The sequence below is a fragment of the Acomys minous genome (assembly GCF_964271855.1).
Source record: "Acomys minous genome assembly, chromosome: 14".
NCBI lineage: Eukaryota > Metazoa > Chordata > Mammalia > Rodentia > Muridae > Acomys > Acomys minous.
The window spans coordinates 70,281,254-70,303,740 of NC_140496.1; the positions used below are offsets into that span (position 1 = coordinate 70,281,254).

Sequence of the window (22,487 nt, forward strand, 5' to 3'; positions counted from 1 at the left end):
AAGAGGAGCTAATATAATTGGTTTGTTCAAGATTGCATTTGTATTGTTTAATATATTTTTCATGGATGATTGCATTTTAGCAATTTTAATAAATATAAATAACAAATCTTAACATATAACTTAAATGAGTTTGAACTTAGAATTTACTATTTATTGGTATATAAAGTATTCATATAGTTGTGAATATATGATGTGTATTATATATGTTTACATATAACTATATAAACATAGCTATATAAACATACTATATAAACTATATAAACAAACTATATAAACATAGTATAGATTCTTGACCTGAATTCATTTGGTATTCATCATTTATGATGATGACCCCTTACATGATTTTAAATTGAATTTATTAAAGCAGATCTTCTTCATCCATGAATCAGATAAAAGCTAGGACATGTGAAGACAGAGTAACAGTAGGATATCATTAGCTCATTTATTCTTTGCATCTAGAGGATTTCATTCATTATGTCTCCATTAACTACAATAATAAGAACATCCTGCCTTAATCAGTTCAAACTACAGTCAAGCATGACGAGATCTAATTGCTATTTTTTTTTTGGACAAACTCTGTTTAACTGATAGAAATAATCATATGTATACATTAAAAAACTGTTTACAATCATGCTTACAATGTCTACAAAAGAAAACTATGTTCCAGTTCACAGTTCGTCTACATATGCACTCAAAACTAAAAGTGTATGAAACCCTGGGGAAGGATTAAAAATGTAGTTATCATTTTGTGTGGTGCTTTAAGACTTTATCCTGTCTAACTTTCAATGCACTCTAAAGGAAATGGTCTAGAGTGAAGGGTTTACTCGGTGTTAAGCTCTCTGCTAAACTGTGTATTGAAATGTGTAGGTCCTGTACTTCGTAATCGGGAAATTTTTTGAAGTTAGAGATCTTGGGTCTAAACCTTTAGTGATTTACCTCTGACAGATTTTACGTAGAGTGCTGCCTTACGTAACCAGTCTGATCAGGTCTTATTCCTTCTCCTCCTTCTCCATCTCCTCCTCCTTCTCCTCCTCCTTCTCCATCTCCTCCTCCTCCATCTCCTCCTCCTTCTCCTCCTCCTTCTCCATCTCCTCCATCTCCTCCATCTCCTCCATCTCCTCCATCTCCTCCATCTCCTCCTCCTTCTCCTCCTCCTTCTCCATCTCCTCCATCTCCTCCATCTCCTCCATCTCCTCCATCTCCTCCTCCTTCTCCATCTCCTCCTCCATCTCCTCCTCCTTCTCCATCTCCTCCTCCTCCATCTCCTCCATCTCCTCCATCTCCTCCTCCTCCATCTCCTCCATCTCCTCCATCTCCTCCTCCTCCATCTCCTCCTCCTCCATCTCCTCCTCCTCCATCTCCTCCTCCTTCTCCTTCTCCTCCTCCTCCATCTCCTCCATCTCCTCCATCTCCTCCATCTCCTCCATCTCCTCCATCTCCTCCATCTCCTCCTCCTCCATCTCCTCCTCCTCCATCTCCTCCTCCTCCATCTCCTCCTCCTTCTCCTTCTCCTCCTTCTCATCTTTCTCCTCCTCCTTTTCCTCTTCCACCTCTTCTTCCTCCTCCTTTTCTTCTTCCTCCTCCTCCTTTTCTTCTTCCTCCTCCTCCTTCTCTTCCTCCTTCTTCCTTTCAATCTGCTTAAAATTCTAGAAACTGCCTTCAGAAAATGGTAACCATTTGGGAAATGTATAAGCCAACCGTTCTCTTAGATACCATACTAATATTTGAGAAAAAAGACAATATTCACATTAAAGCATCTTCCTGCGTAATCGAAGTGTGCCACATTAGAAATTGTTACAAATATATCCACTAGAGCAGGTTTTTTTTTTCCCTGAGAGTCAGGTGTAATTAGTAGACCATAACAACAGATTCCTGGGCTAATAATAGAGCAGGACATTAATGAATTTATCAAAGGTCCTCTTTAAATGAGCAAGCATTGCTCCATGAACCCCTATACCACTTTACACTGTGACACTGTGGGAACAGGACATGGATGCACTGATGTGAGCTAGTTGAATAACTTGCAGCTGTTACATTGACGCCCCACAGCCAATAGTTTTATTAGAAGGTTAGCTTTCAGCACTGTTGACATTCTTACTTCCTCACTACATTTCATACAACTATTATCATACTGCAATAAAAACAAATTTGTATAGCTTATAGCAAGCATATAAATTCCTACCTCATTAAAATTGTTAAAAAAAACAGCAAAAATTTTATTATTTCTGCCCAATAAGAATCACACTATTTCACATGCACATTCCCTAGTTAAGTTTATGCTATATATGTTCATTTTTTTCATAATTTGTTATACACACTTTGTTCTTCACTGGAATGTTAATATTCCACTAATTCTAGCACATTACTTAATCAAATATGTTGTGCTATTTTTCAAATCTTAGAATCTTAGAATAATGGACTGTTTTAGTATTATAGCAAACGTTGGGACACTTCTTAATGAGTAACTTCTTTTTTGTTAGTTTTTATTTAGGATTAGCTCACCCTTTCATTTTACAAATAATTTCTGAGACACTAGGTTTTGCTTGATGCTCCCACTAATTATGAGAGATTAAATGGTCAACATCTAAGCAAAAAATTGCCTCAAAGATCTTGAGTATGATTTTATGAAGAAAGAATAAGAAATACTGCTGTAGCCAGAAAAATTAAATCCTCATACTTCTGTCTGGTGGATGTGAGAAGATGGAGCGGTACAAGGATTTCCTTGTGGAGATGTAGGCAGCTTGAGCTCCAATGCACCTGCCCTGGCTCTGCCTGAGACTTCCTAACATTAGCTTTCTAGTGTGCAGCTACAGTGTTGTTACAAAAGAGAGAGATTAGGGAAAACAAAGGGCTGCATAAATATAATGGGCTTCCTAACTTGTGGAACTTTAAGATTCAGGAGTGAATAAACAGGCTAAGGTTTAAAATATATTTATAATTATAGAAATATATTGGAATATATATTTTGAAACACTCTTGCTGATCTGTTACCTAACTGAAAAACATTACTTCGTTAGGGATTTTTAAAATAGTTTCTGATAATAAAAAAATATAAAAAGGTAAACTATCAATATAAAAATATAAAATGTTTATACTAGATAAAAAGAGATGGAGTAAAGGACTACCTGTCTGTAAGATTAAATTTTATATGTGCTTATTGATTTCTTTATTTTAGTAAAACCCAAGTTAAAACATTGTACAAAGCAAAGAAAGCATTATTTTACTCATAAATAGAGCCATAGATTTTATAGCATGTAGGAAACAATGGAATATAAATATGCCATTGTATTGTTTCTGAATAATTTACACATACTTATTAAACCTTAAATATACTTATTGTTGCTATAAATTAACTAAAATCATGTATGTGTGAGCATAAATAATCATGATTTACTGTGTCTGTGTGTAGGATAGATATAAACTATAGGTTTGGCCCTAACTTCCACTGTTTGAGACATGGTCTCTTTTTAAAATATTTTTATTTTTTACATATACATTTATATTATTATACATATATACAATACACTACCAATAGCAAGAAGAACAATGACACAATCAGGAATTACATAAATACTACATTCTCAGTGTTTTGGTTATTTGTATTTGGCAGCCTTGAAAAAACACCTTTTCTATCTTGGTTTGTGTAAAATTCTAAATGTAAATCAATAGCTATCATATCTCATCATTATCAGTTTAAAACATCTACCTAGAACTAAAAATATCTTAACCCCTAAACAATTAAGCTTCATTATAAAACTAAGCTACCTGGTCTTCAACTGCATCAGAGACTTGAGAAGGAGTAAACTTAATTACCTGAGTATACAGGAAGTGCAGGTTAGTAGCTTTCCAAATGAGATGACAGAGATAGTTCGCTACCTGAATCATCACACAAAACTCTGTATAACATTGGAGCATCATCTTCAGTCTTCTGGCTCAATATATCTGACAGACATATTTGTGAGGCAGGAACTATTGAGGACTTGCTTACCCTGTCGACTCTGCCTGCATCCAAGCTTGTCCATTTTAAGGCAGAATTCTGTCTGTGGTAGAAATGGTCTCTTAATGTTTTCTGCTGTGTTCCTATTGCCTAATAGTACAACATGCTACAAAGCGTTGTCCTGTCTTTGCCTGCCAGTCCTGTATAAACACTAATATTACAGAAGTGTTGGACATTAGCTAGGTTCTGAGGATCCAGACCCAGGTCTTCATGTTCATGAAGCAAGCATTTTCCATCTTAGACATTTCTAGCCTTCAACATTGTTCTTTAAAATACATAAATGAAAATAAAATAAAATAAAATACATAAATGACTTATATTTCTAAATTATATTTTCTTAGGGGTTGCCAGGCCCACCAGGTGAAAAGGGTGAAGGTGGAGATGTTGGACCCATGGTAGGTTTGTATTTTCTGGGAATTTAGTGACGTTATGCATGACCACAATACCCAATTTAAAACTGTGCTGCTCTTCCTCTTAAATTCTAAGTTTTGTATTCATGCTTCTCCAGTAATAACACAATATTGATAGTACCAGAATAATGCGTATATGACATTCAGAGTTTCACATATTAGGTGAGTGTAAATCATTTATGTGATTCAATGCCACCCCAGTACTTTCTGAGTCTTTTGCCTTGGACTTTGGAGAGAAACAGGTGAAGAATATATAGCATTCATCTAGGATTTCTAGTATTACAAATTGTGAAAGGAGAATAAAATTTGTTTGTTTTGTAACAACTTCTAAATTTAGTGAGGAATGCATTATTAATTACAATATTGCAATACACATATTGTATTATTAGGAAATTTTTACTTTAAGATTTCAACTTAATCTTTCAAATATGTATAATAAAGAAATAATTTCTCAAAGTATTTGAAACTTAATGATATTTGATAAATATATCTCCTGATTGCTATCTTTCCAACATTGCTGACAATTTTGATTTACATTCAAAATATGTTTTGTTTATTTTAGTGAACATTTTTATGTAATATACTGCAATCATTCTTTGCCCTCTCCTCCAGCTCCTCCTCACCCACCCACCCACTCTATCTTTTAAAAAATTTAATAAAACAATAACAAAAATACAAGAAACACATAAATACCACAGAATCAGAAAATAATATATACCAGGAAATGCCAATATGGCAAAAAGGAAAACATGACAAACAAAGCAAAATGAGGGGAATAAAATCTACAAAAATACATTTGTTTTGTGGAGGCCAATTACACTTTGGCATGATTGTCTGCTTATATTTTGAAGTTTTCATAATTGTTAGTAACATTTAATCTACTTTAACAACGACACCCAGATTTATTTTACCTTTTAAATTATTCCTAAATGAGCAAATGTTACTTCAAGGCATACACAGGCATACATGGATGAATAAGGAATATACAGTAGTAGCAGAAAACTCATTGAAATCCATGTTTTTAATTCCACTGCTGTAGTTAAATGAATTACCCATACATTCTGTTTGATAATGGGTCAGATTAGAAAACACTTCAGTTTTGCTATTAGATTAAACAGATTTTTTTAAAAATTCTAATGATTAAGTATTCATCATTGCCTATTTTCTATATGTAAAGTTAGATCATATCATTTAATTAATTAATTTATTTTTACCTTAAACTATCTAATTTAAACCTATGTGTAAGTGTTTTGGCCAACAGTGTTTTTTTACAAATGGATATTAAATTTATTTATTTATTACAAACTACATATAGTAAGAACTGTTACGAAAAAAGTCAGGAAAGCCATATGTAAAAGTTACACTCAGAATGTTAGTTCATTTGTATTTGGCAACCTTGAAGAACATACTATCTATCTTATCTAGCTGACTCTAAAGTTTTGTACCTAAATCATTCTCTATAATATCTTGTATTTGTCAAGTTAAAAAAAAAACCCGCTTACACCTTAAACCATTTTTTAAAATCCTAGACAACTTAAGCCTAACTTTCAAACTATAACTATCTAGTCTTCAACCCATTCAGCTACTTGAGAAGGAATGAAATTATTTCTTAAGTAGAAATTTCTGGCTAGCAGCTTCCAAAACTAAGGTGACAGAGACAGTTAACTATGTGGTCAGTCACTTGTTCTCTCTTTATATCAGAGTGTCATCTTCAGCCTCCTGGCTCATTATACCTGGCAGACATTAGTCCTTGTGTTTTAACAAGTGTATCTTGAGATAATTTTAGTATATTTTCAGAACATAAAGGCTTTGCTTTAGAAATTCAACTGACCAGTTTCAATTTTTAGAATGTGAACACAGAGTATAACGATGTACTTTCCTTTAATTCCCTAGTCTTAAAACTAGGCCAGTACTCTTTTGTGGTGGTGGTTATTCTTGATTTTGCTGTTGTTGTTCAAACTATGTTTATTTATGCTGTGATATACTCTTGCACAAAACATCATTGTCTTTATTGTGAATAATTTGGACCAGCAGTAGGCTTCCTGGGTTGCTTTTCTATTCATTGTTTTCTGAGCGCTAATCTCCTATCAATGATCAAAGGGTCATTTGCCGGTGTGATATTGTCTTCTTCCTGCATGTTGGTAACCCTGATGGGCTTTAGTGATTGTGATTTTTATAGGCAGAAGCCTATCTTAATAGTCTGGAAATATAAGAATGTTAGCTGCATTTGTGCATGACCTGGGCAAACTTTGTCATTTATCTTTTCTAGGGTCCACCAGGTCCTCCTGGCCCCCGAGGCCCTCAAGGTCCCAATGGAGCTGACGTAAGAACTATGAATTATATGCTAGTTATTCCCGAAGAACTTTGTGTGTCTGCGTTGTATTACGGCACATGGCTTATGAGATACAGTAGAGATATTCACATCATGGTATTCTAAGAAGTGGAGGAGATCTCAACAAGTGTCTACTCAATGCCACTTCATTATAGGAAGAAATGGCTTTTCTCATGAATGTGTCACCACTAATATAAAACAGGCACCCAGTTTGCACCTAGCATATTGTATATCCAATGGTGAAAAGTATTATTTGTATCATGAGAACCCATAGCGATCAAAACAGTATACTTACACTGTGTCTAGGATGTGATAAATGCTCTGTAAATGGTTATTGAATTCTTCTGGCAATGATTGCAATTGGCTTTGAATGTACTGGTCTAGGTGTGTATTCTAAACACCTGCGGCATATGTATCCACAGAAAAACTTTTACCTAAAAGCTTAACTCATGCATTTTCTGTCTCAAAAGCCCTCAGAGAAGTATGTGCATCTATGTACCCTCTCTCCACGAGAAAAAAAGGATTTCTTCTCAGTCCTTTAAAGAAGACGTTCCCCTTAAAACCTTGTCCAGCACTCTGATGGACTATTATAGAATTTCAAATGGAATAATGAATTCATGCCACTGTTACCTTCAATAGATTTCTAGGCCCATGTGATCTACTTCTCACTTCGTGTTTTACAAATGTAGCCACCCATTTTCCACATTCTTTTTGATGGAATTTTTATTAATGCGTGTCTTTAATTTAATCAAATCAAAACTGATAAAAAAAAAATAAGTGGCTGGTAAACTGGAAAAGAAGCAGGGCTTTTACTTCTCTGAAGGAATTTAATGCCTAGCAGTCTATAAAGGCTTTGTGTTTTCCCATGGATTAAGTTATTCTTAAATGGGGTCATGCCTTTGATTCAATATAAAATCACACTATACAGTTGTCCTGATATTTCCCTGTGCATAGACATCGGGATTTTGTTTCAACTTCCAAGTACATAATAGAATATTGAAAGTCTCTATGCCTTATGTCACAAATCCTGACAAAGCTGAAAACTGATTTAATATATTAAATTATTTCCTGTTAGTAAATATGAAAATTGAGGAAGTTGTTAGTTTTTAATCCACCTCTAATTTTTTTCTCTGTGTTCCTGTAGATAATAATTTGTTTGAAAGCTCTCAATATGTGTTTATGAGCTGAACATTTCATTAAAAGCATAAACCACACTCCTTTTTCTACACTGCAGGGACCACAAGGACCTCCAGGCTCTATTGGTTCAGTTGGCGGCGTGGGGGACAAGGTAAGGAAGGGCATTATGGCTAAACACCCCGAATTTAAAAGCTTTAATAACTGTGGGGCGTATTTTACAGACTGCTAACATGAGTTGGGTGCTAAGTGTTGTACATACATTTACATATTCAGTGTTATCTATTCGAGAACCTACACAGATTGAAATTAAGCACCGGTATTGTGTGTTTTGTATTGACACCTGTGGAGATGAATGCAGCGTGAGGATACTTTGCTGTTTCAGTGCAGTGGTGGAGTCATCATTTGCTTTTGTGAACTGTGAAGGCTGAGGCTTAGTTAATTACAGTGATTCGCTGGATGTTTCTTCATTAGACAGTGACAAAGCCAAGCTCCAATTCAACTGATGAATGTCTAAGGAAACTATAGCGTCTTTCATTAGTGACGCTTGGTACTTGAAACAGAGGAAACACTTTTCAACAACTGATCAGGGAGGAAAGGACTCTTTCACACCAGAAAACAATTAATCACTGATTTTTGTCACCTTTTCATTGCTAACCCTTCAGAGTGTCTCTGATACTTAGAAAAGCAGTTGGCATGTGCCATAACATCTGTGCTCAGAACAGCATTTTTTTCCCTGATAAACATTATTCCATCTCAAACATCTTTTTTTCTCTTTTTTTTTGAAAATGTCAAAGTGATTCTTTGATTTCTTATTTGTGTATTCAACCTCATATCTTAATAGAATTTTAAAAATTATCATTGAGATTTGCTTCATTTCTCAAAATTATTTGCCAGTTTTGAAAGACAAAAAAGTAATTCATTACATAAAGGAAAACTATTTAAATTTTTTCATCAATTCTACTTACTAATGAATAGCTCTAGTGTTTTTATCTCAACCTTGGAACATGATTCTCTTCTTTGTTTTGAATTGTTTTTGAAACATTTTGTTTTATAATTAAGTTCATTTATTTTCATTAAACGATTTAACTCTCTAAAAAGCAGTGTAATGAGATTAGATGGTGTTATATTATTATTTACTTCTGCTTCCCATTCCAATCTTGTGTTTATAATTAACTGCATATGACTCACTGTTCAAATAGCTCATTAATTACTAAATTATAAACAAATTACACTTTCCAGTTCTTAGTAGATAAAGAATACAGTCCCTTTGGAAAAAAATTTAGGAGCTTTGCTTATAATTTTAAAGTGAAAGCTTTATGTTGAGATGGGCACAGTTACTGGAAGAAAAAAAAATCCTCATTGAATTTAGTTGTCCTAGCATAAGAAGCATAATGAGACCCGTGTCTTAAGGTAATTCCACCAGCTTTGTCTCTCTGCCTTCCTTCTTGAAAACATGTCATAAGGGCTCTGCTGGTGCTCAAAGAGTTAGCAATAGTCTGTAGGTTCACTAGACATTTCATTGTGCTTCAGGTATGTCCTGAGGATTGTATACATAAAAAGAATAGTTTGCATGCTTTATTTTCTTTTTTTATACTTTGTCTCCTATGAAATTCATAAAATAGGCATCTTTGCCAGACATCTGGAGTTTGGGGGAAGTCTCATACCACTGTCACGTAGGATAAAGGTATTATGATAACAATTTGCCAATTCTGAATCCTATAATAATGTTCAATAAGGGCTGTAGAGATGAGTCAGCCATTAAAGGATAGAAATGCAACAAAAGAATATTCAATAAGGCTACTGATATGACGGTGTGTGTGTGTGTGTGTGTGTGTGTGTGTGTGTGTGTGTGTGTGTGTGTGCATATGTGCATACACCATGGTTAGTTGGGCCAGCAATAAGCTATGTGTCTGGGGTGAGTTTTACATTCCATAGGTACCCAAATTGAAAATTGCTACATAACAATAGTTTACCTTGAAAAAATCCATATGACAGAGAAGAATCTTAAATTTCTAAGAATCTGATATCATATAATGTGGTACAGATTATAAATTTCTGAGAGCAACATTGATTCTGGTTGATTTAATTTAAATTTCTAGTTTAGAAATTACATCAGTTTATTACAATGAAACAAGAGGGCGACAGCCATGAGCCATGGTTTCTTTTGTACAAATACAACAACTTGATCTCCCACGTATTTGTGGGAGAAGCTTCAAAAAATGCGCACCGCATTTTCTTAAAAGCAATTATATTTGATGATTCCAGACATGCAAAGGTATTTCCTGTTGCCTCTGGACCAAGCACTCTGAATAACTGGGGAGTACTAGCACTACAGCGTGATAATAACTGTACATTCCCACATCTCCACCACACCATGCTTTATCATGTAATATCGCTATATTTCCATAAAAGAAGAATTCTTTTCCTTATTCATGACATAGAATGAATATCATTATTACAATTTTCTCTGTTATTTTTTCTCTACAGATATTGGTAACTTTGTCCACCCCACTCTTGGTACACAATACACTTGTTTCTAATACGCATGAAGATAATTTATTGTTCTGGAAGCAAGTGAATATTGATGAATTATTTTCAAAGATTTTGTTGTAGAATCTTCATCTTTACATATTACTCTTTAACCACATTTCATGACCACCACACATTGTCATCATTTTAGGAAATTGGAAATAATTTTTCCACAGTATTATTTCCTTTATGTTTAACAAAGAGGAAAGTGGATGAAAAAATATATTAATGTTGATTTTAAAATTGTTTTCTTTCTAGTTCCAACATTCCATAATAATATTGCAGGCTGATATGGCACATAAGAAAACATTTTGTATTCAATAAGTTTCCAGGGTTTTAAGTATCTATTGTGTGCATTCCATGTATTAAATATTTATTATGATCATTTTACAGTTAATTTGATTGACAACATACTTGTTTCATTTCTAACATATGAATTACACCCCATAAAAGTTCCTGATTTATCATTTTATCATATGGAGATAGGTGAAATAAGTCCTTTCACACATAATGTAAATGCAATATTTTACTTGTAATAATTACCCTGAATATTGGGTATATTTATAATTTATCTTGGGGAAGTCAAAACAGGCATGCAGTACCACTACTAAGAAATTCATGGACAATGATGTACTCTATCACAACCAGCCAAATATTTTAAGAGTCAAAATATGTGTAAGTTTCATAAACTAAGAAATTTTGTATATAAAGTTTCTTTCTCAGAATGATGTTTGTATTTAGTACAGAAATTTTCAAGCCAACCTAGAATTACTAGTTTGTGCCAGAAGGACCTTGTGATAGCAATGCTGAAAATTAGTCACTAGAAGAAAATCATCTACTAAGAAGGCCTAAGATCACTGATGTTGGAGTTGTTAGTAGAGTGATTTGGACCGTGAGAGAGAGAGAGAGAGAGAGAGAGAGAGAGAGAGAGAGAGAGAGAGAGAGAGAGAGAGAGAGACTGTGTGTCTGTGTGTCTGTGTGTGTATGCACACACACTATTCTCTATCTTAAGTAGTCACTGGAATAAGACACTATTTTTTATGCATTTCTAAGAAAGATACACTAGCAGTAGACTTTCGTAACTAAACTCCCTGAAATTTTTCTTTGTACATAAACATTATAAACTAGGTACAATTCATGAAATCTTCATTTAAATATAAATTATGGGTTTCTAACATTCTTTATTGTTCAGACCAGAAAATTAGCCATCTGGATGAAAGTGATGTCATAAAAGCAATCAAACTTATAATAGATAAACTCTCAAATCCGGACAATCTGTCTCACACTGATCTTCACTATACTCAGTCTATAGAATTATTAATATAGTTCAACTTTTAATATTGATATATTTTCCTAGCAACAGAGTGAACTTATAGTTTAGTTAAAAAAATATGAACATGAAAATTTACATTAATGATCCTAATTATAATGTGAATATTGATGCCACATGAATGTGAACAGTTAGAAAATGTTCCAGTTTCTGTTATGGCATGGGAGGAACCTGGGTTGATGTGCAGAGTTTAGTCTTTCAAAGCTGAGTCGGCACCTAATATGTTTCCTCACTTGAATTATTTAGATTAGTATCCTACTTGTCCTTACCCTTGTTAGATTTTTGCTGTTTCAAGCAGCACAAAAATGTTGAGGGGATCTAAAACAGGAGGGCCATAATGAAGGCATAATTGAAGATAGAAAACATCATTTCTGTGTTGTAACCTTCTTGTGATTTTTTTTTTTTTGCAGGGTGAACCTGGAGAAGCAGGGAACCCAGGACCCCCTGGTGAAGCCGGCTCAGGCGTAAGTTCTGTAGTAGTAAAGCCATTAGTGGGCTTTGTTAGATATTTGAATATCTTTTAGACTGTTGGAACATTTTAGTTACTGTATTTCAGAATCCGATAGACATTTTGCGATGCAAAATACAAGACTCTAAAAGCAGAGAACTTTGCGGCCCACTATACTGATGTTAAAACACTGAAACCGAGCTTGTAGAGTAACTCTTTCTTTTGTCTGTGTTCTTTAGGGTCCCAAAGGAGAGAGAGGAGAGAAAGGAGAAGCTGGGCCTCCCGGTGCTGCAGGTCCTGCTGGTGCTAAGGGACCACCAGGCGACGATGGCCCCAAGGGGAACCCGGTGAGTTTGTCCCGCTGTAAAGTGAAGTTTATGCCAAATCCATGACTTAGATTTTCATAGAAAGATTAAAAACGTGTGGCTTTGTTGAAAACAAAGTCATTATGTCATTTCATATATTCACATGCATTCCTCATTTCTTTTGGTTTTCTTTATTTTTCTATCTGGATCATAACTTTAACCTCCTACAGTAAAAATTCAATGTCGTGACGCTTCATTTTAACCTGTTCATATTAATTTTTATAACATCTCTCTAGGGCCCTGTTGGCTTTCCTGGAGATCCTGGTCCACCTGGAGAGCCTGGTCCTGCGGTAAGTATGTAGAAATGGAAGGATACTTTGCTGGGACTGTTCCCTGAGTCTTTAGGAACAATTAAAGTTGTAATTAAAAGTGGACTTTCACAAACAGAAAGCCAAATGAAGAAAACAGAAATCACTTTGATGACAAAAATCTATCTGTCTGGTGATCCTTGCACTTCTGTTACCAGACTCTCCTCTTCCTTTGGACAATTACTGAGACCTCTTGGATTGCTCAAACAGATTATCTAAGTAACAACTATACTTTTGTTCACAAAGTTCAAGTCTTTCTCATTTATTATGTAAATTCTACTTTGAATTGCATCCTGTCTGCTCCTGGAGAAAATAGCACTAGTCTAATATACTAATTATGTCTTCATATTTTCTTTATATCAGAAGAATACTTTATACTCAGGTGTGGAAAAAATAAGAGGTACTATAATACAAAATATCAGTATTATAGTTTTATTTGTCATTTGATCACAGCTTATTTTAACAATATACCAAGATAGCCTATGGTGGTTTTGTACCTTTATCAAAATAAAATATAACAAGAAATATCTGGATTAATTTTGACTGCCAATTACAGGGACAAGATGGTGTTGGAGGTGACAAAGGTGAAGATGGAGATCCCGGGCAACCGGTAAGCAAGAAGCCTTACTGTTTTTCTCATGTCGCATAGAACCATACATTTAAAAAGAGGCGATTCAAGGTGATCACTCATTCAAATTATGTTTTTCTCAAATGTATGTAATGATGCATCCATCAGCTGTCCTACTACATCAAAATGTGTTACTTAGCTATTTATTTACCTATTCTTGTCTTACACAATACATCTCAAGCACAGCTTCACCCCCAAATCCCCCCACTTGCCCCTGCCACTTTCCCTCTCGTCCAGAAAAGAACAGGGCTTCCGGGGACATCAATTGAACATGACACAGGACTATACAACACACAATACCTCACATCAAGGCTGGGCAAGGCAACCCAGTAGGACGGAAGGAGTCCTAAAAACAGGCGAAATATTCAGAGTCACCCCCATTCCCATTTTTTAAATAAAAAATGTAAACAAGTAGTATAAAAGAAAAATAGTTGGACTTGTAGCTTGCTACAGTTCATAAGCTAGTTTAGCCAAGAAGCTAAGTGAAAGCAACGTACAGACATTTTAATTTTATTTGGAATGGCACAGAAGTGTTTTGGCCATGTGGGTTACTTAGGAAAGTTGAAACTATGGAGTGCATTAACTGAAACGGGTATGGAGAGAGCCGAGGCTCTTTTTCTTAGGTGTTCAAGGTCCAAAGTATACTTAGAACCTACATCTCACATAAGTGTTGTGCACAGTGGCATAAAGGTGTTAACTTTCTATGAGAAGTTTGGAGGCAATCGATAAACATGCTCACAGTTTTCAAGATAAGGCTTCCATGTGTGTCTATTGGGCGTTTGCTGGGTCCCTATTTCCACATTTTAAAGGGCATATAGGTTTCTTTAAAGGAAATCTGAGCCACTCTTTTGTACCCATGAAAAGTTTGCTAGGTGGGCTTGCCAGTGGATATGTTTAGGAATGCATGTATCTGAATGACAGCTCAGGCTTTGAGGAACAAAAGATGTTTGTACATGAAAAAAGAGTTTCAATTCATATTGGGAGAAATTACGTTGGCTCTGACTACTACCCAGCTTATTTTTTTTTATATTATTAGGAGAATTTAATACATGCTCTGTAGTTGTAGCTAACCTAAGTGTTCTGTATGATGGGATTCTTTTAAATTTTAATTTTATTAATTATTCTACCCAGCTTATTAAACAGTGCATTTTTACATTTTTATCTAACTGTTTATTTATAGGGTCCCCCTGGTCCATCTGGTGAGGCTGGCCCACCAGGTCCTCCTGGAAAGAGAGTAAGTTCTTTTTTTTTTTTAATTCTTTATTTGAATTATTCACCGTGTGATTTGACTGGCATTACCCATACAAGCTGTAGGCAGCATGTAAGGCAGCTGGAAAACTAACCTCTTTCATCAGTGTGTCACAATCATCACTAACTCAGAATACACTTCAACCATTTTACTGTTACCGTTAGGATGATTTGAAAAAAATCTTCCATTGGGAGTCACCTGCTTCTCTGAAAAGAAAAATGTTGACTGCTATTAAGTAATTCCACCCTTGGCGTTCTACACAGTGGGTGAAATACCCAAAGCTTAGTGCACACAGTGTAAAAACATGAATGCATATCAGTATACTGAGCACAGACATCCATCTACATTGCAGACCGTTTTATGTTGTCACACTTGATGGACTTCGAAACAAGAGTTTTCATAAAGGGCTGTAGCAGCAAATGAGTAGTTATGGTGACAGTAATTGTTGCTGGGGGTATGAGGTGTCTCAGTGGGTAAAAGTGCCAGCCAGAAAGCCTGATAGCCTCTGCTCTGTTCCCTTGAGCCACAGGAGAGAACTGACTCCTGTTAGTTGTCCTTTGATGTCTATATACATGCTTTGGTACACATGGACACAAACATAAAATAGGTAAATAAATATAAAATATTACCAAAAAACCAATATTCTGACTATAGGAAAACCAAAGAGATTTAAAATTTTTGAGTTTAATTAGAGATTATATTTTGGGCATTAATGGATAAGAGTTTGATGATTTAATGCATATCTATAATATCCATTAACAAAACATGTTAATGACCTTTCCCTCTCTTTGTACTTCTTTTTTTTTTTTTGAAGGTTCTGTCTTTGATATGTTCATAGGCTATGTATTAGATTATTTAAAAAAAAAACTGTAGCCATTCCACAACAATAGTAAGCTCAATAAATTTAGGCTTCGGTCTCTGTGTTTTAACACTGTTAGCTAGTAAAAGTTTACCCTGTTCCCTGTGTTTTCACACCTGTTAGCTAGTAAAGGTTTACCCTGTTCCCTGTGTTTTCATACCTGTTGAGTAGTAAAGGTTTATCCTGTTCCCTGTGTTTTCACACCTGTTAGCTAGTAAAGGTTTACCCTGTTCCCTGTGTTTTCACACCTGTTAGCTAGTAAAGGTTTACCCTGTTCCCTCCTCTCTCCTGAGTAATCACTATCCTATATTCAGCTTATCTTTTACATGTAAGTGAGGACCACAGAGCATTTTACTTCTAGTGTCCATCTCTGCTTTATTTCACATGGCATAATGTTCTCTGATTTCATTAAATCGCTCAGAAACGACAGCGTTTCACCTTTGTTTATGGCTGACTAATATCCCATAAGATATAATTGCCACCTTTTCTGTAGACATTAATTTGCAGAAGCCATTACACGTGCTGCAGTGAGCACAAGAGTGCTGTGAGCTCTTTGGTAGGCAGATTTCATTCCCTTTGGAAACATAATCAGTAAGGGGAGAGCTAGACCATATGTCACATCTGCTTTTGCCCTTTTTTGAGGAACTTCTGCACTGTTTTCCATGTAGATCTACTACTTTAAATTGCTAAAACAACGTATGGACATTCCTTTGTCTGTATCTTTTCAGCGTTTGCTGTTTTAATAATTGCCTTCCTAACTGGAGTGTATGACTATGTTTTTGCTTTGATTTGCATTTATATAGTGAACATTTCAAACGTATCTGTTGTTCATCTTTTCACAAATGTCCATTCAAATCATTTGGCCTATTTTTAATGTATTTTCTACATTTGGTAGTTGCTATTGCTGTTTCCCGTTCCTTTTGTGTCCTGCACTTTAATCCTTTGTCAAATAGTTGACAGAATTGTTTACTCTCCTGTGTGCTGTGTATATAACCTATTGATTGTTTTCTTTGCTGTGTAGAAGCCTTTTTATTTGATATTATGCCATTTGTCTCCCTCTGCTATCCTGTGTTTTGACAATCCTCAAAAAAGTTATTGTTCGTGGAGATGTCTAATTGTGTTCCTACTATGCTTTCTTCAAGTACGTCCGTAGGTTTGGCTTCATATTTTGGTCTGTATTCTATTCTAGTCTGAGATGATTTTTGTAGAAAAATGATACCTAAGGATCAGTACTCATTCTTTTTAGTACTCGTCAACAGAAACTGTTCTTTCTAAAATGCCTGATTTTGACCCCTTGTTTAACATCAGTTTTCTGTAGATGTGTGGTTTCTTTCTGAACTCCTCTATTTTGGAGTTTTGATATTGTTGCTTGTTTTTTTTTGCCATGCTGCTTTATTTACCATGGCTTTGGTACAACTTGACAGTAGGCGTGCTCTCTATGGCCCATGTTGCGTCATCTATAGGGAGTTCTTTGGTGCTTCTCCATGAACTGTAGGACTAAGAGTAATTCTCTGAGGGACATCGTTGGTATCCTGCTAGGTTTTCTTCAGTGCTGTGTGTTTTCACTTTAGATTTTTACTGTTTTGTCAATTTTCTTTGTTGTAGTTTTCATCTTTCTATCAAATTTATTACCATCATTTTCTATCAAGCTTATTATTAGTGTATGTTAACCCTACAAAGTTTTGTTTTTTTAATCCTCTCATTTGCTAAATATATAGGTTCAATAGCCCTTGTGGTGGAGTCCTTAGGTTAATCTACCACAGAAAGATATATGAATACTCTCTTTTTATGTCTTTGTTTCTCTTGCAAACTGCACTGGATGAAACTTTCAGCACTGTTCTGTTTAAGATGTGTGTGAGTGGACATACTCTCTAAGGATTTCAAGGAGTGTTTCCCTGTTTTGGATGATACTATCTACAGATTTGCTGTATGTAGTATTTTTTATACGGAATCTCAATCCTTCTGTAACTAAATTATTCCAGAGTTTTTCTGTAAAGGATGGGGATTTATTGGATCCTTTTTTTTTTTTTTTAACTCACATGGCTTTTATTCTTCACTGTTGACTGTAATATAGTAATTAATTTGTATATGTGAGCTGTTTTTTCATGTGGACATTTTTCCACATTGAATATTCCCTCATTGAATCTTTGTATCTCAGCAGTATGATCTGAGTTGATATTTATAAACATTTCTCTTTGAAATCTCAGCACTTGGGAGGCAGAGGCAGGTGGATCTCTGTGAGTTTGAAGCCAGCCTGGACTACAGAGTGAGTTCCTGGAGAGCCAGAGCTGTTACACAGAGGAAACCCTGTCTTGGAAAACCAAAAAAAAAAAAAAAAAAATAAATAAATAAATAAAATAAAAATAAAATAAAAATTTTAAAAATAAGAAGAAATAATAGTTATTATAAAATTAATTAATTTTCCAGTTGTATCATTTCAGATATTTTGGGTGAATAGTGGTATAAAATTTCGTTGGAAATGGGTTGAAATATTCCTGGAAGAAATAGGAAATTTTTTATTTTTCTTCCAGTATAAAATGATGAAACATAATGTAATTATTGGGCAATGAAATCAAATTCAGAGTTTCAGTCCACATGAACTTCTTACCACCTACATAATGTTGATCTGGTTATTTATCATCTATTTCTCAAGCATACTAACCTGGGTTGGGTAAACAAAATGCTAGTTAATACTCAGACAACGTGTACATATAGTAGTCTTGATTATGAGGCATGCTTTTATTTATGAATAGTTACTAAGTACTAATGGTTATTAAAACACACGTTATCTGTGAACTTACACTGCTACCATTGAGAATTAGTTCTCGTCACCTAAAAGACTCTAACATGAAATTTCTGTCATCAGAGTATTTGACATAAACAATATCTTCAACATGTTCAGTTTTGTGTCCTCTAATAAGTATATTTATATCCTCTGTATTCATATTTGCAATTATAGAAAATATAAATTCGTCAAGTAACAGTTATAAAAAGAGGACACTTTATATGAGTTAAAAGGATTTATTATTGACATTTGAATCAACATTGTTTCATCTCAAAAAATTATATTGAACATAAATAATTTCATCAACTTAAGACAGATCAATTTCTTTGGTTTTAACAGTGTCTGTAATCAGATAATTCACTTATGGGTAAAGGGCTACTCTACAGTGGACTTTGTTGCTAAACTTAGTAAGGGAGGTGTTTCTATTTCATAAATTTACAAGATGTGAGGGACTATCATTTATTTCTATCATCTAAAACTACAACTTGAAGTATATAACTTGAAGAAATAAAATGTGCTGTTTCATTAATATAATGTGTTCCAAATAAAAATAAGTATATTTAACATGCTCATATAAGTTATAAAATCAATAAACTAAGGCAAGGAAACAATTAACACTAATTTAATTTGTGCTATTTATGAGATATAAAGTAGATTATAACCGTTGGAATTAGTATGTGATGAATTTTCAAATTACTAATTATGCATTGTGTTAAGCAATGGATACACTCACATGCAAAAATATATAATAATAAGGTAATATAACAAACCACTTACCTAAATCATCCAAGAAGCATATTTCCATTATTCATAGTAAGTTCTGTAGTGAAATTGTACTTTTTGATTTTTTGTGAATTATTTGAATGTTATCATATCAAAATTGTAGAAGTTTTCTGTCTACTCAATTGAAATAATAATTGAAAATGTGAAGGGTGGGCTTAAAAAAACTACTCTAGTTACTTTGTAAAGAAAATTGGAAGGCTTAGTGTGCATATATGACTTGTGGCACAGATATTGTGATAACTACACCAAGCTTACAAAACTGTTCATGTTCATCTTGATATAGAGAATCGAACTGAGGTCAGTAGTACTGAACACTAAATATGCAGGTTTCCCCCTTTGAAATGTGAAGTCATTGCATCTAACCTGAGTGCTGCTTGGCTCAATGTGCTGAATTGCTCTCTATAGTCGGTTAAATAAACCTAAATGCTCGTTGACCTTATCTGACTGACAAAATAACCTTCTTTTTTTCCCCAACAATGTAAGATTTATTTTAGTGGTTTGACATGATATTCCATTCTCCAAAACATTAATAATGAGATATGGTTCTCATTAAAACTAGGAATTAAAGTGAACTCTTATAAAGATAACCCAAATTAGATTACTTAATCAAGATTTAATTTAGTTTAAAAGAATTTGATGAAAATATAGTGTATAAAAATTTTAAACTTTAAAATGTATGAAGATAGAAAAGATAAAAATGATTTTTCCCTTACAGGATTTTTCTAGCTTGTAAACATAGAACCTGGCACTCTTAATATTGTACTAGCATGGTAAAATAATGTAGAATGTGACTTTGTTAGAATCAAACAGATGTGGTTTTAAATGGCTTAATCACAAAATAATATATTTTTTGATTCTTAATTTCTTTGGGCTGAGTTTTATTTTTATAATATGAGCAAAATATAAAAATTCTCATGCTATATAAGAATAAGATTAGATTATACGATGCGTATTTCAAGTACTGACCAATTAACATATAGTAACTTCATAGAAAAATAGTTCTGCTTAAATTTGTTTTTCTGCTTTTTCATTTGTGTTTTAATATTAATCAGTTCCAAATTTACTGAGACACACACACATACACATGCATGCACAGAAGTTGTTCAAATTAGTAATGTATTGCATGTTTTGTTATGTTGAAGTTGATATTTATATGAGGTGTCTTAAGCATGAATTTGTGTAAAAGTATTGTTAAATGTTCTTTATGAAATATTTTGGCAAATAATAGAATCATTAGATTAAATTCCATTTAATTATTTTGAATAAATATATTTACCAAGATACACAGGACTGGGAATATATGATAAATAACACCATGACTAAGTTGACAGTTAATTGTGAAGGAAGTGTGTAGAAACATAAATATATTATGGCATCGCATTGTGCACACATTGTACAGAGTAGATTCTGTGAACTGACACTGAACTGAAAGGTCTCTCTCCATACGTCACTGTGTTGTAATCAGCCAGCAGCATTGTCTGATGCAACTGTTAATTTAATTTTGCTTCTATGACTGTAGGAAGAACATACTTGCTTAGACCAAAAAAAAGAGAGGTACATCAAGAGAGTTCAAGAAAGAAAGAAAGAAAGAAAGATTAATTCACTCAGGATTAACCTTCAGGAATGATGTTTATTGAGAAAAAGCAGAGAGACCTCTGTTAGCCTTGTAGTGGGAAAGTATTCGAAAAGGGACAGATGAGAGTGTTACAAATGATGTTACAGAGTCTTAAAAGGAGAAGAAAAGCTTCCCTTTGAAACAGGGAGAGGAGCTTCATGAAAAGGGATGGTTTAAACTACCAGGAGGAGAAAGAGTTGGCAAACAGGATCATTGGGGTGGCAAGAAACCTTTGGGCAAACCCTTCCGAGGAGTTTTCCAAACAAAAAGTTTTTTTTTAATTCAAATATTTCTAGAACTGACTCTATAGTTTAGATATATGTCCCTTTGCAATTTGTTAGATATCCTATCGTTGGTAAATTAGTTCATTGACAAATATTTTTATATGACAGCTACCATCTACATATCAGTTAATAGTGTGTGGAGCCAAGACCACAATGAATGTTTTCAACAATCACAAGTCAAAACTTGGGCATCACCCAGCCCTGGTGTGCCAGGATAGCATCAGATCCATTGCTAAGACTGAAGAATTAATTATTCAGCATTTAAACTAGTAAATGAAAACTTGTCAGATGTTTAGAACTCCTGAAGACTGTGTCTCAGCTAGCAACATTAGATGGATCTTACAGCCTACTCATGTTGAAATCTCTGTTAGCCTGAAGGGAACATGTAATTAGCCTCAGCATCCTGTTGGAAGCGGATATCACCACTGAGATTATGCCCAATGCTGACGATAGCCTCCTATTCTATTCAGCATTTAAAAATTCTAAAATACGTTCTTGCTACAACAGATTCAAGTATGAGAGTTAAGACAAGTACAAAAGCGGTTTCCAAAAAACAGGGAAGGGTTATGAATAGCAGCCCATGAGGGCTCACCAAAGGCCTTCTCTGTCCAAGAGATAGATGGCAGTAGGGAGCTGTGGCCTGAGTCCTTCAGGCTGAGCTATCTGGCCTCTTAGAATGCCCATCATCTGCATGGACAAAAAATTAAGAACATTCCTGCACAATAATTGTAATATCTCTTCAGCAGGCTTATGAGATATTTCAATACCTCGGAAAGAGGGAAAGACAAGGAAGAAACAAGAGAAAGCGAGGGAGGAACTATTACTCCAATAAATTTTATTGTTGCTGTTTTGAAAACAGTAGTCATTGAGGTATCTTAAAATAAACATTCCACTCACTAGTGCAGCAAGACAGTGTCTTGTTCAACACTGTAATCATAGGAAAAGTTAAAGCATGTGCTCAGTACAGATACTGCTGAATAAACAGATGTACGGCAACATGTTCTTTGGGATCTACTTTTCCCTCTTAGAAAATAAACCATTTGAGCACATCAAGGGCATGCACTCGAGGTATCTATTATGACTCAGCACATTGCTATATCCTTAGGAAACAGTTTCTAGAATTCATACACATCTTACTTTTGATTTGAGGCACCTTGAATGCCTACTGCAAATACATGATTGTAAATGCAATTAGTGAGGTTACAATAATGTTACCGGGGACAACATGACTAAAGATGGCTTCATTGACTATCACATCTAAAATGACTTTCTAGAACTAAAGTGTGATGAAATGACTGATATTTATTAAATTTGGCAAATATAGTACAGAGAGATTACATGGAATATGACCTTTAAACAAAGTCAAATACTGAGATAACACCGGAAACAAAATGTTATCTTCATGTCTCTCAAATTGTTACCACTATA

At 34.4% G+C, this 22,487-nt stretch overlaps 1 protein-coding gene across 7 annotated transcripts in view; it reads left to right on the plus strand.

Moving 5' to 3' along the window:
• COL11A1 (collagen type XI alpha 1 chain) overlaps positions 1–22,487 on the plus strand; it is a 188,166-nt gene that overhangs the window by 139,885 nt on the left and 25,794 nt on the right. For all 7 annotated transcript variants that reach the window (XM_084757803.1, XM_084757797.1, XM_084757800.1 and 4 more), the window contains 8 exons: positions 4,339–4,392; positions 6,677–6,730; positions 7,974–8,027; positions 12,146–12,199; positions 12,423–12,530; positions 12,785–12,838; positions 13,413–13,466; positions 14,665–14,718. In XM_084757803.1, the coding sequence (XP_084613929.1) occupies positions 4,339–4,392; positions 6,677–6,730; positions 7,974–8,027; positions 12,146–12,199; positions 12,423–12,530; positions 12,785–12,838; positions 13,413–13,466; positions 14,665–14,718 (486 nt within the window). The remainder of the gene's footprint in view (positions 1–4,338; positions 4,393–6,676; positions 6,731–7,973; positions 8,028–12,145; positions 12,200–12,422; positions 12,531–12,784; positions 12,839–13,412; positions 13,467–14,664; positions 14,719–22,487) is intronic.